The sequence below is a fragment of the Dipteris shenzhenensis genome, chromosome 4 (assembly GCF_047967505.1).
Source record: "Dipteris shenzhenensis isolate YYH24624 ecotype China chromosome 4, Dip_SZ_1.0, whole genome shotgun sequence".
Classification (NCBI taxonomy): domain Eukaryota; kingdom Viridiplantae; phylum Streptophyta; class Polypodiopsida; order Gleicheniales; family Dipteridaceae; genus Dipteris; species Dipteris shenzhenensis.
In genome coordinates, this window is record NC_141599.1 from 35878958 (window position 1) to 35898445 (window position 19488).

Sequence of the window (19488 nt, forward strand, 5' to 3'; positions counted from 1 at the left end):
GTCTGGAAGAATTGTCTGGTCATCGTCTCCTTGCTATAACCATCAAGCCCAAGAAGAATGATAAAAGAACTCAACTTGTTGGACCTCTCTAGCCTGGATTCGAGCCTCGCGCTCTCGTAACAATCTATGACCCACTGGGAGATTGGGTTCTGCACAATCACGCCCTTGTACAGAGTGTCATTGGTGAAGAGCCTGAGGACTGGAGCTCCTCACTGCTCCGCTGAATCGTGTCCACCACCCATGTAGCCTACCTGCTCTCGGGAGGACTCTTTGGCCGCTGCCAAATCCCAAGCACTGTCTACTGCACCTCCTCCTCCTAGAGTAAAGCATCGAGAATACGAACCCCCTTCTAGGGCCCACTGACATCACCCATGTACAACAACATTGCTGCTGGTCTTTCTCTCCTCGGACTTGTCCTAGCGATCTTTCTTGTTGGCTGTTTCTTTCAACACTTACTGGCTAGTGCCTCATCTCGTTGCAATAGAAGCATTTGATCTTCTTTGAATCAAAATATTATTCCTTTTGACCATCGTCCTGTGCACATCCTTGCTGTCCTTCACCCTCCTTTGACTTGGAGTTAAATGCCCCGTCATTCGTTACTGTCACACATCATCATCTGCATCTCTCCCTCCAGTGACATGGCCCCGAGCTCTTGGACATGATCGGGCTGCTCCCTGACTTGTGATCAATGCTGTGGCAAAACCTTGGTAGTAGGTAATTGCCGTGGGCATCGGCAGCCCATGGCATGTCTGTCCACATGTCAGCTCTGCAGCCCTGCCACCTACAACAACAGGGACAGCAGGTCAGCCAGCAGTATGGAGCAGGGACAGGCTGATATTAGCTTATACGGTGGCTGATGTCAGCAAAACAGGTCAGCAACGGCCTCTGCAGGTCAGCAGAACAGTACAGCCACCATTGCAAGACTGCCACAGGATTGTACAGCAGCAGCAGCACTGGAATGCCACGTGGCAGATCAGAGGGCAGTCTGGAATAGGCTCGGCCAGATAGCAGGGCTAGTTGGCTGACATCAGCCCAACGCTATAAAAGGCCAGCATTTGCCCATATTTCACCATCAGCTCTAACAGTAGATCCATCTTTACCTCCAACAGCAGTCAGCACTGGATCTCCAGCAGCTCCAGTCGATGCAGGAGCACCAGCCAGCCCAGAAACAGTTCAGGAGCCTTAACAGCTCCAGCAGCAACAGTCACAGTACTTTCTACAGCTCCAAAGGCAGCCACAGGCCATGGACCAGTAGCAGCACTCAGTCCAATGACCCTGCTCTCATGGAGTAAGTTCTCCCAACTCCCCCTAGTTATCTTCAGCTCAGCTCCAGCCCCTCGCACAGTCTTTCCTCACTTTTCCTGCACTGAGTTTGAGCTGATCCCCCAGTGCAGCTCAGGGGTTAAAACAACCGGGGGGATTTTGCAGGTCAGGCCAATATGAAACAGCAGAAGGTCCCAGCTACCGCTCCCCTAGCATCTACACCATAGCCTCGTCATGACAGCTTCATAACCTCAGTCATGGACAGTTTCATAGCCTTAGCCTAACCCTTCAGTGGGGACTTAAATGCATGCCCTCTTCAATGAGGGGACCAAAAGTTGGATAGAAGGGTACTTGTAAATGCCAAGCCTCCACCTAAGGAATGAAGTTAGTAGTTGGCAAAACCCTGATGTGATTTCTTCCAAAAAAATGTCCAGAGTTATCTCTTTCTCTCTCTCTCCACCTTCAGCATTCCCTGCTTCTGCACTCAGTACTTAGGACGGGCACAGTAAGTGAGCATCTTTTACACCTTGCCCCTTACAAGTATGGGGTAACTTCCTAAGAAGCTTAGCCAAAGTCTTAGAATCTAGGTGCTCAAGATAGAGGCCATGTTATCCCTCAAAGCTTGATCTTTGTCAAGAACACATCTACTTTCCCTTTCCACCATTTTGAGGGAGTAAAGCTGCTTCTAGAGGTTCAAGACCCTCGTTGAATTCTTTGTCTCATAGCAATCCTTACGAATGATCCATGCTTCATGAGCACTAGAGGAAATCTAGATCAAAGGAAATATGTTTTCCTTGGTTGTCCAAGTATTGCATATGCATTCGCATCCTTCTCTTCCCATGCCCCAATAGCTATTGGATCTTGAGTTGTGACAGTGGTACCTAGCATCAATTACGAGATGCAAACGTTGGAGCCATGAAGAGGGCTCTACAAAGAAGCTACTTTGAGAACATGGCATCCATAGGGGTTCCACATGGAGACACTGGGCATAGGGGAGAACTGTGGAAGAGGACACGAAAAAGGGATCATCGAAATGTCATCAACACTGTGTTCACAGGTTCAACAGCTGGGTGACACACGGAGAGAAGGGTAACTCCTGTCACTTACTTGTAGATGCCTCCTTCAAGACTTCTAAAGCTTGGCTCTGGTATTGTGCAATGCACATATGCGCATTAGTGGAAGCAATAAACTCTTGAATAATTTACATACATGAAGAGGAAGAACATGAACAAAGGAGATGCTGCCTAAAGTCAGGCTAAAGAAAACTACAACAAACTCTTCAAGTAGCCAGGTTGTGCCTACTCCTATGAAGGTCACTAGTCTTTCCTAGTGCTCCTTGAAGCTTGGCTCTGATGTTGTGCGATGCACATATGCACATTAGTGGAAGCAATAAACTCTTGAATAATTTACATACATCAAGAGGATGAGCATGAACACAGGAGATGCTGTCTAAAGTTGGCCTGAAGAGTAGCCATGCTCTCCTATTGAAGGTCATACCTACTCCTATTCAAGGTCGCCAGCCTTTCCTAGTGCTCCTCTTGAAGGTCATTAGCCTTTCCTAGTACTCCTCAAAGCTTGGCTATGATACTATGCGATGCACACATGCACATTAGTGGAAGCAATCCACTCTACATACATGAAGAGGATGAGCATAACAAAGGAGATGCTACCTAAAGTTGGGCTGAAGAAAACTACAACAAACTCTTCAAGTAGCCACACTTTCCTATTGAAGGGCATGCCTGCTCCTATTGAAAGTCACTAACCTTTCCTCGTGCTCCTCTAAGTGATGAATGGAGCTGGAAACTCAAATGATGGTTTGAATGGAGACTCGAGAGGAGTGTGCAACCCTTATCAAGATTGGCCCTAAAGTGAGCCAACTTGCAAGCATACCCACCAACCAGCCCTAGAGAAATACCGACTGGTTACTGACGTGAACAATGAACGTGTCAACTTGTCAGCCAGCCAACTTGACACATGGCAAACCTGTTCAGCAGACATACGACTATTGGTCCACCGACATGCAGGTGTCTTGGAGCATCCAAATCCTCTTCCATAGATGAGCCCTTAGTGCTTGGCAATTCAGCACATTGAATGGCATAAAAGCCATGTCCATTGGCTCAACCATAGGTAACGTCACCTATTGCTCATTAGCTTCTCCTCATTGGGGGCCTTATAGGTTGAGTACCTAAGTTCTTGATAAGGGTCAAGAGGGTGGAGCATCGAACTCTAATCCCTATTTTACACAGTAGGCCCAAGGAACACAGAATATGGTCAAAAAGATTTGAAACATGCCAAACTATAGCTTGCGAGTTGAAAGCCAAACATGAGATTTGAGAGAGGGGCCACAACTCGAGACTAGACTTTGAAGTCTCAGGTTTCAACATAACATACAATACTAGATACACTCAATCAAAGTTTCATTATTTGACCTGATAGTAAATAGTCAATACGCATGGTTCAAATTGTGAATTGTAATAACATTCATAATCAAAGATTCAAGGGAGGTTTCAATATTACACTCTGAAAATCCACACAAATTCATAACTTGTAAATTACAAGTTAAACTTATAGATATAAGGCTACAAATTTGAAGCTACATGCAACAAAAGCATTTGTCAGGGGATATTCAGCACAACTATCAAGTGCTCCCCCAAAAAAACAAACATGAAACTTGCCTGGATAGTAGAAGCCAAGTAAAGGAGTCCAATGCCTCCCTAAACTGGGTGTAAGAGGAGAATACATCATGAAATCCAGCCGCTTGCAAGTGCACACTCACACAGTTTTAAACGAATTAAAAAGTAGAGCGCAATTATTTGAATCCAAACCCATGTTTGAATGCACACGAAATATTTCAAATCATATGCGCATTTTGAAACGTGTCTTGTGCAAGAGAACACAATATTTCTGGTCTTCAGAGCTTGTAGATTAGCCATGTACTAAGAGAATTTCGTTCATAGGGGAGATTCAGGAGAGAGGGCTTCATCCTTTATATTCATGATAGTCCAGAACCCAATTTCACCATGGCATGTGTAAGAGGATGATTGGCAAAAGATTGCAATAGAGAGCATGGGTAACAAAGAGGACAATCAGTTAAGAATGTCAATAGTAGAGTGCCAGTGGTATCAGATAGATTTGCAGGATTGTGACTATTCTAACTTGCCGGTCATCCCATCAGCTATTTATGGTTCTGTGTTATGTGCCAAGACCTTTCACCACATATCGGAGGAGTCAGGACGTTAGGATGTCTATGGATATTGATGCTATGCCTTCTTACTCACATAAAGCTCTTGGTTCCACACCGTATCATTCTTGCAGAGTTACATTTCCAACCTTTTAGCTAGATCATCTCCAGAGTTCAAACTGTGAAACTTCTAGTGTTAGAGCTGTGCTGCTTCATTCAACCAGTAAGGCAAGGGGATTATTTATAGTGATATGCACAGCTCAAGTGATGGTTCACATTCATGGGTCTACAAATTGAAAGACTATCCCCCTTTGAGTAAAGTTTGGCAGCCTTGACCATGTATTCATGGAGTCGAGAGACGAAAAAAGCAGGCTTGTTGCAGTTGTACAACTGTGCATGGCCAGGACTTGGACTGGGCTTGAGTCTGCTACAAATTGATGATCTCAGAGGGAACAATACCTACAACTAGAGGATAGATTTATAGAGATGAGACATGATAGCAGTCTAGCATACCGTGGGAGTAGAATATGTTTTGTAGGCAAACTTCAGAAGGTTTGATACAATGGACTATTGGGTCTTTTGATGCTCGGCTTATTAGAGATACAGGGGAGATTCCACCATGTGACGATCCATGATAAGGATATCGCAACCACCTGGTCCAACAAGACATACCTCAGAGCTTGGGGCAGCTAAACATTGGAGACCTCACAGCAAAGGTGCCCACAGAGCATCAGCAATTTATCACAGACATGCTAGACACTCAATACAAAGCATGTGTTTTCCCCTAGCATAGAGGAGCTACTCTCTGATACTTATACAAATTTTTGCCATAGATGCCAGACCTTTGATCGATAACCAATTTGATGTATACTGTTTTGTATATCTTTCTTTTACTTGAGCTAGCGCCCTGAGAAGCAAGCCACGAACATCTGGTCTCTTCCCTTAGTGCCTTACAGATAGTTGATCATTGCATTCAAATTGTGGTTCTATTTTCTGGGAAGAAAAAGATCATGACTTATAAAGTTCCACTTAGGCGTGAACAAGTGGCATCCAATGAGATTCCTCGAGCATCTTGGGAGAACGATGATCGTCGATGATCCTTCATAGTCTTGCTACCACTTTGTATCCTTGAGGTCATAAGCAAATGTCAAGAATCCAACCCCCCCCCCTCTCTCTCTCTCTTTCTCTCTCCGCATTGATTTGAGATAGAGGCAAGGCATGAGATTCTGCCATCTGGCCACACGAATACACCAAGAGCTCAGGCTTTGCCACATGTACGAGGTGGAGACGGAGGAACATGTCACGATGATATGCTGTAGATACGACAAATCCATGAATTACCCAGACCAGCCTTTCTCTCTATCTTCGAGGTAGCCAAAATGAAGATGGATTCGCAAGGCTCCTGACCACATAGGAACAGCAACACATGCTGCTTCCAGAGAGTGTCCTCAAAACAGAGGCCGTCATGTAGAGGGAGACATTCTAAACACCAAATGGATGCAAGGCTACAAGAGCTCCACGCATTTGCCCCATGCAAGGTACCCATTAAGCGGCATCAGGACTTCAGGTTGGGTTCAGCCAACAGAGACCTCAGACAAGCAGGGCACGCCAGCAAATTCTCTCTGACATGCTTCAAATGCACCGTAACATCCAATGGGACAGTGTTCACACAATGCTCATCTCCAGAGTGGACACACGTTCAATGTGTCATTATTTTCTGCTTCTTAAGGATCTCTCAAAAATGTCTCAGCCACTCTGAGACAGCCAAGGCAGCACAGAGTCAAGCCACTAAACGTAACAAAAGTAAAACTGCGAGGAAGTGCAGTGAACAGGAACAAGGTAAAGTTTGCATCAAGTCCCTGTGGAGTTGAGATGATTGGCAAACAGCATTTAGCAGCAACAATGACGTCAACTTTGGCAAAATACAAAAATTGCCACGCGTTGCTTCTCTGCAAGTCAAGCAAGCACACACAAGATCACCCTTCAGAAGCCTCGATACTAAAACTCAGGTCACAGCAGCTCGGGCTCAATCACCTCAATCAAAACATTGACGCATAAGGCTCTTGTAAACAGCCCTTTCTAGCCATCTCTTTCAGACATTTCCTGCCTTCTAATTCTCTCCCAGCCTTTCTGAGAGCCTTCAAAAGAGTGACCAGTCTGTCAGGGTCGACAACCAGTTTTTTATCAATAGTGTAGTCGATAATTTTCAGAGCATCATCCACCATCCCCACTTTGCTAAGACCATCAATGAGAGCATTACTGGTGGAGACATTAAGGTAGCAGCCTTCTTGGAGCAATTCTTCCAGAAGGTCAGATGCCACCTGCAACTTTTGTACTTTGCAGAATGCGCAGATAAGAGCTTCATAAGTAACAGCATTGGGGTTGCATCCCTTCGCTTTCATATGCAGAAACACTCGCTCAGCCTCATCCAGCCGGCCTGCCTTGCAATATGCATGCATCAACGTAGTGTAGGAGACAACATCGGGTACACATATTCCACTCGCCATTTTCTCAAGAAATGATTCAGCTTTAGCCAAATTCTTTAGACATAGGCCATGAAGTATTTTGTTGCAACCAGTTACATCTACTTCTCGACCTGCTGCAACCATGGAATTCAAGAAGTCCATAGCTTTACTAAGTTTGCCTGCCTTAGCAAGGCCCAACAACAGAATCTTATCCGTCTGAACGTCAGGATCACATCCTGCCTTCGACATCTGCTTATATAGCTTGATGGCCCGGTTAACTCCATTCAAGGTGAAGAAACCATCAATCAGGCTGTTATAGGTCACAATATTGGGTTTGCAACCAGCGTCTTGCATGTCACGGAAGAGCTTGTAAGCCTCCAATATCCTTCTTTCCTTACCAAAGGCATCAATAAGAGAGTTGTAAGAGATCAGGTCGGGAGTGAAGCCTGCTTGACGCATCTGCTGTAAAATATTGTATGCATTTAAGAATCTCCCAGCTGTGCTAAAGCCTTCAATCAAGCAATTGTACATGCGCTCACTAGGTGTGCAACCCACTGTTTTCGTTGCTTTAAAGAACATGTACGCTTCGCTGACTTCTCCAGCAGCGCAACACCCACGAACAAGCGCATCGAGTATATCCTCATTTGCTGGCAACGCCTCGCTTAACATTCTCTGGTATAATCGCAGGGCCACACGGTGACGTTTCGCATCCACAACGACATTAATCAAACAAGCATACAGATCTGTCGTTGGGCGACAGCCGAACTTTGCCATATTATTGAAAGCATCAATAGCTGGTTTCACCTGACCGGCATTGCCGTAGCTCGTTATAACAAGTGCAATGATAGAGGGCGTCACCTCGCAATTATTGCTGTGCATGTCCTCTAGCACGTGCCATACACTCAGGAACATCTTCGCGTCGCATAATTTTTTGATCAAGGCGGTGTAGGTCTCGGCTGTGTGCACATATCCTTCTCGCTCTGCTGCGCACTTAAAGATGCTTAAAGCCTTCTGCGCATACTTCTGACGGGTAAGAACCTCGGTAACGACATCTGACGTGATTCCACCTGGAGGCAAATCTTCAAGTGCGCCCCCCTCGGCAGCGCGGGGCAAATCATAGATGGCTGGATTGGAATCAGAAATGCTTTGGCCAACTTGCAGCAAATTGGCTGAGATTTCAAGGTTCCTGATATTCAAACTGAGCGAGTCTGTGCTTAAAAAACTGCAGGAGGATGCGGACGGGGAGCTGAGCAAGGTACAGCAACGAGGAGCAATGGAGGAATGGAGAGTGCGAGGCAATCTGGTGAGGGTGAGGCATTGATGGATGATGAAGGGCAAGCGAGATGGATTCGCCATAGCTCATCTGCTCTTCAACAAGCACAAATCCATCCTTTGCAGCAGAGACAGCGTTTAACAACGCTGAAGAAGAAGCTGAGCAGAGGGTTTAAAAAAGATGAGTACAGGGTTTAAACCTACCCAACCTGAGTACAGTCTTCGCCCACCTGAGCTGGCTGCCCGCATTTGACCATTGTCGCCTCTTCTCTCGGGAAGACCCTTGCTGCCTGTCTGCGTAGGCCACGCGCAGATCGTCGAGTCCCAGGGCCAGTGCCCACGTGCTTCACAATTCGCCGCCGCCACCACTGGTTGCGCTTCAACTTGTTCATACGCTCTGCTGATGCGCGTCTACTCCAACACTGGGGCTCGAATGAGCACCTCCATTCTAGAGCATGCGAATTTGAGCACTGGAGTTGCATTTCGCCTCCACCCAATGGCAACGAGCCATTTGGCTCTGACTTCACATGCCAGTGCATTCAATGTTGCCCCAGCTCACATGCTCCTCTGCCCCATCCAATTACAAATAGCCAGTTCCATAGTAAGAGCCACTTTAAAAACATCTCTATCTTAGTTTTTTGAAAAACAGGATCAGTGCGACGAACCATCAGATGGGCTAATTTTAGACCTCTGAGCTAAGATAGAGAAGGTTGTGGGTTTGATACCTGCCTCTGAGTAGTTGGGATATATATAAGCGTTAAAAATAAGCTTGTGTGTGTGTGTGTATGTGTGTGTGTGTGTGTGTGTGTGTGTGTGTGTGTGTGTGTATGTACACCCTCGAAGCCTCTTTTTATATGGAGAATTTGCACTACGAGGTCAAAAGTGGGGCGAAAGTGAATGATGAAATGGTGAAGGGAATGGGGCACAAGAAAAGAGCATATTTCCTTCTTGGCAATAGCACTACGAGGTCAAAAGTGGGGCGAAAGTGAATGATGAAATGGTGAAGGGAATGGGGCACAAGGAAAGAGCATATTTCCTTCTTGGCAATAGTGTGAGCTCAATTGTAGAAAATGGCATTGCAAATCTTCTACTGAGCAAGATTATCTCGTGTTGTTAACACTAATGAAGATGCTAATCCCTGCTCAACGAGGACCTTGCCATATACTCAAATATGAATAAAGAGACACCAAGCAAGCAAAATGATGAGATAGACATGCATACATACATACATACACACACATATATATATATATATATATAGAGAGAGAGAGAGAGAGTCGATCAGCATAAATAGCATTGTCATCCCTTGGTCACGAGATAACAGGTAGATGTGCCCCTCGTAGATGGCCGTCTGTGTGTGTGGCTATGTGAGTGGAGAAAAATAATAATAACAAGTTTGCATAAATTGTGTGTGTGTGCGCGCGCGCATGCGCTCGCGTGGAGAAAAATACTAATACACTACATGAATGTGTATGTTTTCGTGTGTGCGTATACATGTGTGTTGCGTACACACATGCATATGTGTATGTGTGTGGTAGAGTCCAACTGTCCAAAGGGTGGTAATGCAAGAGGTAGTGATAGTCCAACCTCTAAGGATGGCACGTGGTAGTATTCCCAAGGCTCTTCTCATGCAACATGTCAAAAACTCATCCTTGTTTTTTTTTTGGGGGGGTGTCGGTGGGTTTTTTTTTGGGGGGGTGTCAGTGGGTAATAAGTAGAACAAATAACAATCAAAAAGATAAAGCTACTGCTTGTGGTTGCTTGGTCACCATCAAGGAGTGCAGGGAAAGGGGGGGAGGAGGCCTCTTCCCCTTTGAAAATGGCAAGCACAAGAAGGGAGATGTTGACTTCCCCATGTTTCTAGCCATCATGGGCTTGGAGAGTGGGTATAACTTGATGACAAATCAAGTTTGATGTTGATTGTGACTACGAAATCGATGGCATTGAGGCAACTAGTGTTGAGACAGCATGACAATGACAGCTACAGCTACAACATGACAATAGGCAAACTCAACAAAGACCTATTATTTCAAAGGAATTGAAACAAACCAATTCTTAGCACATACAAGAAGGGGCTCTAGTAGACTATTTCCTAGCTAGAATCCCCCACTATCATGAGGCAAAGTGCTTTTTGGGTTTTAAGATATATTTAAAATTCAATTCTAGATGATGTGCTCTAATGTGAACCAAAGGATTTCTTCAAAGTTTTTTGAATTAGATGAGCTTGCTTTTAATGGACCGTCGAGAGAATGTTCTATTTGGTTTAGGAAACTCCTGAAAGTTAAATTTTCAAATAAATGTAATATCGTTTTGAAAATTTTGACATCTAATCAATTTTAAGTTCATAAATGTTCATGATATGATGATCTTTTAGCTAAGAAACTCTTTTATGTGTAACATACCTTAGATTTATCAAATTTCTTTAAAAAAATTAATGTAAAACTAGCTTAAATTTTATGTATTACTAGAATAGATCATAAAACATGTACTCAAGCTTGTGAAGTTTTAGACCACAAAGCAACTTGAGTCAAAGATACCCACATACCTTATAGTGCTAACATTATTTTTTGGTCATAGATAGTTGCGTGTTACTATCAATTCTTCAAAGGTTTTAGATTAGAGCATCATGCTTTACTACTTGATTGCTATTCTTATGAAAAATTCAATTCGAGCTTGACTTCTTTGGTCAGGTAGTTGTGTATTACTACCAATTCTTCTCAAGCTTTAGCATGCTTTGCTAGTTGACTAGCATCCTTGTGTATTCTGTCAATTCTTCTAGGGTTCTAGATTAGAGCATCATGCTTTGGTAGTTGATCGTTATCCTCATAAAGATTCCAATTCAAGCTTGACTTTTTCACTTGCATAGTTTTAAGTTAATGCGACTCTTGATGTTACTTATTTGATCTTATCATTATATGCAATGTGGGTCCTAAATTTCTTTCCCTTAAAAAAAGTCCCTCGTATTTGTATAATTCTATGAATTTATTAGGATTGTATGGTTACATATTTTTGGGCAACACTCATGGATGTTCTCTAAGACTAGAGCAAGCTACTAGGTGAGTGTAATATCCATGCCTACCTCGCATCTCGGATATTTGGCAATAGTTCCCCTTTGTATTTATACACTTTTAGGAAGATGATTATGTTATTCATGAGCTCATAGTCAAGTGTCTCCTTGTCATCGTCAATGGGAAGATGAAGTCTAGTAATCCATGTGCACAAGTAGAGGAAAAGAACTACTTGCCTTAACTACTAATGAAGAAACAAAGGAGGCAAGTGGAAAAAACTAGTGGATATATGGGTAAACGTGAAATCCATCTCGTCTACCACGTCAATAAGAACCTACTCTGATTTGAATATTAAAATGAAAAACTCGTAAGATCCATTGCTCAGAGAATCCCATTCGTTGTATAGTTCCCAATCAAGAAACTTTAGTCCACCCTACCATAGACCTTCTCAAAATCAAGTAGAAGAATTGCTTGCTAGAATGAGGAGATATTATCAAAGATTCTCTTGCCCTATAAGAAGTGCCACATATGAGGTTAGGGAGGAGGGCTAGAGTTGAAGGCTTATTGCCTTAGTTAGGATTTTGTAGGCAATGCCAAGGAGGGTGATAGGCCCCCACAAGGAAATGACGGTCCTATTTCCCCCTCTAGGGATGGGATGAATGAGTCCTTGTAAAAGATAGAAAGACATGGTGTCCTCACCTAGGCACTTATTACAAGGCAAGATCTGTGGTCCTAAGCTCCTATGTAATGAAGTGGGAAATTAAGTGAGCCCTCATCTCTATATGACTAGGCTAGGCATGTTCTCCCAAAATTTTCACTAAGATCTACATATAGCTAGGGTAGAGCAATTAACAAACAAAGAAAGGAGTAATATGGCTAGGGTGGAGGGCTTGCACAATAATAGAGAGGAATAGAAGTCTGTATAAATTTAAATGAATACCCAGGGAATTTCTCTAAAGAACCATGAGGACTTTGTAACTACTTTGACATACATCCTAGTCTATCTTTGTCCCATGATAGAGAAGGGCCATTTGTTACATGTTCCCCTCTTGATCATGGTATCAACACTGTGGTCAATAGTCAAGAAGGTATTATGCCCTAGTCTCTAGATTTTGGTATGACTACTCTAGTCTCTAGTAAAGAAGATGTTGCTACTCCTCTATGCTCAATGACAAATGGATGAGCCAAACTCCATTAGCACTACTACCAAAGGGAGGACCCATTTGATATCAAGACCTTGGATTTCAACATAAAGTATCATTTCCTGACATATTAAAATATGTTCTTCACTCTTTGTAACTTTGGTGGGTGAAGATCAATACATAGATATTGATACACCCATGCACATGTAAAACAATTAGGAGTGGTTTGAGACCCTAAAAAAAGTTGGTTTCTGATCACCGTGGGTGACAACTGAAGTTATCTACATCAAGAGAATTGTAGCTATGCCATCCAAGTACCATTAGAATGGGAAATTACTTAGGGATGCACTTTATCTCTTCGATCTATGCAAGAATCTACTCTTTGTCATGAGACAACTTGCAAAAACCGAGACAATGTGACAAAGACAACATCCTCACTTGGTCCAAATCCACAAGGGCAAAGATTGCCAGAGGAACGAAGGATGAAGCCTTTATACAATCCAAACATTGATGATGGTTGTGGCATGAAATATTTGATCATACCAAATATTTTCCCTTGAAGCCATGCAAAGACGTAGAATGGTGAATGTTTGCCCCCCATTTGAGGTAGTCGCAAAGTCAACCAGGCATGTATGGAAGGCAAGCAACATTGATTTTTTTTCTTGATAGTGGCCATCAATCAAGTCATGGAACCATTGCCATTCGTTCACTCAAGCATTTATGGTTTGATGCCTATGAAGTCACATGCTAGAATAATAAACTCCTTCCTATTCATTAGTGACTTTAGTAGGATGACATGGATATATGCTCTATCCAAAAGGTCTCAAGTCTTTTACAAAGTCAAGGAATGGAGGGGGCAAAGGTAACATACAATAAAGATTCTTCATATAGATAGAGGGGGTAAATTCACATTAACAAAATTTTATAAATACTATAGGGAGACTCGAATCAAGAGGCAACCAATGATGGCTATGACATCTCAAAAAAATGGGGTGGCAAAATGAAAGAGCCTAGTGATTGTTGACATGGGAATGAGATAATAATGAGAGCGAAGATCTTCAACATTCATTGTAGGAAGAGTCGATCAATGTAGTTGTTCATGTCGTAAACTAAATTGCAATAAAGGTAGTTGAAGTAAAGGCACCTCTAGAAGCATAGACAAGAAGAATCCATTTATGAAGCATCTTTACGTATTCAATTTTAATCCTTAGATCTATGTATATAATGACAGGAGGACCAAGGAAGATTCAAGGAGCTAGAAATGCATCTTTACCTCACTACAATGAAGAATCCAAGGCCTATGTCTCATGTGATCTGGTGACATAGAAGATGGTGATCATTTGGGATTTGATCTTCCAAGAAACTGACTCCTCAAAGAGAAGATTATCTTGAGCACACTCTTGTGAAGAACCAAACTTGGTTCCAATACCAAATCCACATATAGGATCAAGTGACGCAAATTTAAATATGGATTTAGAACTTGAGAAGAGAAAAATATTATCAAAGGAATTTTGGGGCCCGCTTTGGTATAAGACGACACTAAAAGTCTCAAGGAAGGTTTTAAGAATGCTGACATCTCAGAGACTAGTTCCCAAGAATGGTTGTAGCTTGTCCCTTATTTGCTAAATCTTTTTCCTTACTAGAATCTTTATTTTGTTAGCCACAAAGAGTCTTCTTAATACTTGAAATGAATTGGATGGGGCATGCATGGTTGGGTACCAAGGTATTGCAAGATTGGGACACAGTAAGCACAATATACAAGAAACATAGAGAATATAAGGTCTAGACTATATATCTAGCATATAGAATCAAATACAAAGTACATATGGGATAGAATGGACAAAACAATGTAGGGACATCATTGGAATGTAGGGACATCATGGAAATAATCAAATACAAAGTACATATGGGATAGAATAGACAAAAGAATGTAGGGACATGATTGGAAAGTAGCTTTAGGGTTGGACTCAAACCTTAGATGTCTAGGTGATATTGGAGAGCATTAATGGTTGAAAGTGAAAAGCTAAGAGCTCAATAGAGAAGGAATGTAAGGCTGATATAAGATGCATAGTCATATCAATAAATAAAATTTGAAGAGTGTAAAATTAAACAAGAGAACAAAAACCAAGGATAATAGCAAATTGAAACATATGCCAAAGGATGTGAAGATATTTCTTGCCATTTATTCAATGAGCTAAAGCAAGTACTAGAATGAAATAAACATAGAAGTATATATTTAGCTTATTAAGATCACTAAGTTCTGATTGAGTATTCCTATTCATAGTTCTAGACAATCTTTTGGCATTGCTTTTTATACGTTCAAATTGGTCTCTCCTTCTATTTCTAGAGGCTACTACATCCTTTCTTTCCCATTTCAAAAGAATGTAAGTTGAGTCTAGCATCAACCCAACTAGAGGCCTTGAACCAAGATTTTGGGTCACATGCAAGGGTCAAAATCACATGAACATGTAATAGGCCACTTCGACCAAAATATAAAATTATAGACCGTTGTTATTTTGCTCCAAAATTCATAGATACTTTATTTTGTACGAGGTCCAAAAGCCCACTATGATGCTAGAGCACCATACACACAAAGATCAGTCTAGATTTCCCTACTCACTATTTTTGCCAATAATGTCATCAATGATATTTTTGTCTATAGGCAAAGAATTAGTGATGCATTCTTTATATCATATTTTAGTTGACTCTTGTATTCATGATTTAAGAATACATAAACTCATCTATATACATTTCCTTTAACACAGCTTTGACTTTCCATAGCTTCTTTAATTCTTTAAGTTGCATCATAGCCACCTTGTGATGCATATTATTGTGTGTGGGTTTTTTGAATCCCTAATTTGATGCCCAAGTCTTGGATTCAATCCATCTCTAGTCTTGCAGGACCTTCTTCTCAACAAGGCACAAGAATTGATCAAAGGTAAATCTATGATATGTCATTTATCCAAACAGAAATCCTTGAGCTAATGTGGGTGGGAGGATGCTCCATTACAAAAAAAGAGGAGAAGAAGAGAGCAAAGGAGAGGAGATGAGATGATGTAATTTTCTAGAACTACAAGGAGAGGAGTAGGAGAGACTTGAATGTAGGCGCCGGTGAATTCTAGAGATGTGATTCTAATTTATAATATTAATTAATTGTTTGACATGTCACTATGTTTGCAAAGTCTTTATTTCTTGATTTTGACTCTCATCTAGCAATGTCTATCTTTTTTTAACACCATTCTAAGGAGAATTTTTTACACAAGCTCCTTATTTTTTTTTTTTGATGTGTTTAGGATGATGTTTGTTGTGTCATCATGATGACATCAAGAACTATCACATTGTTTTGATTTAGTAATAATTTGAGTTTTGAAAATTGTTTTTGTTACATTCTAGTTAGACTACAACATGACCTTGAATGAATCAATGGACATGAATATTTAGAGAGACCATGGAATGTTAATATACAATAATATAAATAGTGTAAGCCGAGGTTTGTTGGTCTAGTGTGTAAAATGATCAACCAAAGATTGGTTTGGTTTGATCCAAAACACCAAGGTTTGGTGTCTTTTTCTTTCACAAAGATAACTTCTTTGAAGTATGAACAAAGTGCTCAAGGAAAAAGTACACCACATGTATCATGAGAACAACTTCAGAGGGTCAATCCTTACTCAAGAAAAAAGCTTGATAAAGACCTAGGGTGACATTAAAGGTGCCATTTCAAACCTATAGTGACTTCTAAGAAGAAGGGACAACCTCTCAACTCCCTAAGGAAGATAGTAATCCTAGCAGAGTAGCCCTTGAAAGACCTAGCCCTTCAAACCTACAATGACTTCTTAGAAGAAGGGATACCCTCTCCACTCCCTGAGGAAGATAGTACTCCTAGTAGAAGTAGCCCTTGAAAGACCTAGCCATTATTGAGAAGGGTGGACCTAAGACCATCAAGGGCCTTTGTGCATCTATATCTTTAGATATGCTAGGCTAAATTTCTTGCTATTATCTCCCAACTGTTTTCCATTGAGGCATGTGCAGGTGTATAGGGAGAGGAGGGAGCAGTTTTCAGAGAGTATAGCCCAACCAAATGACATTAAACCAAAAAATTCGAAGAGGAGCTATACATTGTATAAAACACTTGAGGCTCAAACAAAGAGAGCTAATCCATAGAGCCCCAATCGATGAAGAAATGGGACCAATGGAACTGAGGAACATAACCAAGGCCCTAGATGTTCTAGCTAACAATCCTCATCAACATGAAGAAGTAGCCTAGAATAGCCTCGTTGACCTAGTGGTGGAAGCTACTCTCCCCTACCCTACAAACAGGATCTGGAATAGTGGGAGGGGGGTAAGTTAAGGAAATACAATAGGGAAGGGGTCCCCAAACCAATTGAGTTCAATGCTATATTAATAATAACTAGAGTTTCACAAACGTAGAAGGCACAAACTCTACCAAGCCTCCATAATCAACCAAAGGTAAAAAATATTACTTTGAAGTAGTTGAAATAATGCTAGAATCCATAAAGTGCCTAAGATGCCAAAGAAGGGGCAATACTAAGTCATGATTATAGTGTCCCCAACAAATTAAAACATGGAGAGAGGATAGAAGCAAGGGTAGCGAGCATCTAGTCCCTTGCTTGGGTGCTAGAGAGGGTGGATCCATGGATGCATCAAAGGCTATAGTGGGACACAAAAGTTATGCATTTTTTAAAGGATCTCTCAAGTTCTATGTCCTTTGAAGCAACTGCATCTCATCTTTTTAAAAAATGCATGTTTTCATGGTTGGTAGAATGGGATGAGGCAATTGAATGTGTATCCATTCACCAATTAATATGGAAGGTTGACTTTGAAACCTTTTGGAGATAAGTCCTCACTTGCAAGCATCATTACAAAAGGGAAAATAAGAAGAAAAACAAGTAAGACCATGTGAGAGTATGTGAATCCGATTGTGAGTGTGAGTGTGAGTGTGAATTTGTATGTGCGTGCAAGTGCATGCGTGCATTTGCATGTGTGTGGATGTGTGCGGGTGCATGCATGCATGCGTGTGTGTGTGTTTGTGTGTGTGTGTGTGTGTGTGTGTGTGTGTGTGTGTGTGTGTGTGTGTGTGTGTGTGTGTGTGTGTTTGTGTGTGTGTGTGTGTGAGAGAGAGAGAGAGAGGGTGTGTGTGCGTTTTGCAAGTCCATCGACATAACTACTTCACTTTCTTCCACATAGATAGACAAATGTACCCATTGATGTTGCATCTTTTGTTGTACAATGCCTTATTTTCCAGAAATTCAAGAGCTTCAAGGAAAAATAGCGAGGTAAATGTTTATGCCTTTACCGATCCCTGAGAGTCCATGGGAAAGGATCTCTATGGACTTCATTACTGGATTTCCTACGACTAGCTCAGGTTTCTCCGTTGACTCGTCTTAGGCATCGAATATAGGCCGCTGACCAATTCAGTGAGGATTTCTCTAGCATTTTGAAAACTATTTGTAAGAACATTGAGCACACTCAGGCTACATGAGCAAACAAGGGTAGAAAGAGAGCTTTAATCCATGAAGGTGACCTGGTCATGCTACGTATTAAAAAGTCTTGACTCAAGAGTGTTGAGACCTACCCTATAGTTAAGCTTGCCAATAAATCATATGGTCGCTTTAAGACTTTGGAGTGTAATAATGACAATGACTATTGGCTATAATTACCCCCACTTTGGCACATTCACAATTCTTTTCATCTGCACCTCTTGAGACCTTTCCATGGAGACCCATCGATTCAACCTTTTGTAGAGGATGCACCTTTGCTCCAAGGAGAGATGGAGTTGTTAGAGCCAAACCATATCATTGATAGACAAATCACTCAAATGAGAACCATAAATTCCCATCCCATTTATCTTGTTACATTTAAGAATCACCCCGTTGAGGATGCTAATGACAAAATATGAAGAGGGGAGAGGAGAAGAGTGGAGATGAGGAGAGAGGGCACAGCTAGAGAGCACACCACAAATGACTAGATTTAGTTGAAAATGTAGAATATATACAAACCCTTTTAGGGTTAGGGTTATGGCAAAATATAAAGAGGGGAGAGGAGAAGAGGAGAGAGGGCACAGCTAGAGAGCACACCAAAAATGACTAGCTGTACACTAAATTTAGTTGCAAAAGAATATATACAAACCCTTTTAGGGTTAGGGTTAGGGCATCTAACCCGTTCCTTTATAGCACTCTATTGGGTTAGTGCTATGCACATATGATCACATGATGTTGAGCATGGTAGAGAGAGAGAGAGAGAGAGAGAGAGAGAGAGAGATTTGACAAAGGAAGTACCTAAATAGAGCCTCACCTCTAAAGAGAAAGAAAGGGAAGGATGTGATTTTCAAAAGTTAAAGCCCTAGAAGGGAAGGGAGGGCATGGCTGAGCTTGAAAATGCCCACTTAGAAAATAGATTAATACATGTCCATGCATTTTTTGTTTTTAACACTTGGCTCATTATTTGTGTTCCAAATTTGTCAACTATGCTTTTATCCATACATGCATTCTTTTCCTTATTCAAAAATAAAATATCAAAACTTATTTACTCACATGGGCATTGCAAGTATAGGAAATATGCTTCACTCTTCCAACTTCTTCTCTTCTATTTTAATGCATATTCATTGAAGAAGTTATTGTCTCATCATAGTAGAAATTCATGACACTTTTGGTTCATGTTATTTGCACATGCTCCCTTTCAATGCTTTCATCTGTAGCTACATGCTTCCATCTAAAAATGAAAAGAATAATACACATGGTAGGAATTATATCAATTTGCTCCTCTTGCTTGCCCCACCACCGTTAGAGAGGAGGCGGCCCAAAGTTCCCAGGCACTAACTTAGCATTGAGCCTCCTCCTGCCCATCGACTGATGGTCATTCCCCTCACCCTCCACCCCAACCCCCCCGGACCCCTCCCACTCCTTCGGCCCCTCCCTCCTCCTAGCTCTCCTCTCTCTCTCCCCACCCCATCCCTTGTGCGGTTGTCACCCATCGCCCCCCACCCCTACTACTCCCATGCAGCAGGTTCACTTGTTCCACCTTCCCACCGTGCTTCCTTTGTACCCATCCCTGATCCCTAGCCCTCGGATAAGGTCAAGATCGCACCCTCTCCCTAGTCTTTTCCTCAATTCAGGAGCCCTCCTCCCCTTCCTTGCAGG

At 42.0% G+C, this 19488-nt stretch overlaps 1 protein-coding gene across 1 annotated transcript; it reads right to left on the reverse strand.

The window, feature by feature from the left end:
- Window positions 1–6130: 6130 nt before the first annotated feature.
- Window positions 6131–8333, reverse strand: LOC147902777 (uncharacterized). Its single transcript, XM_087374078.1, has one exon. It carries the CDS (start codon window positions 8263–8265, stop codon window positions 6484–6486), a length of 1782 nt encoding a protein of 593 aa, XP_087230204.1. The 5' UTR covers window positions 8266–8333; the 3' UTR covers window positions 6131–6483.
- Window positions 8334–19488: the final 11155 nt, after the last annotated feature.

Excerpts from the sequence above, each read along its gene's own strand:
- LOC147902777 (XM_087374078.1), bottom strand. The coding sequence starts at position 8,265 with ATGGCGAATCCATCTCGCTTGCCCTTCATCATCCATCAATGCCTCACC.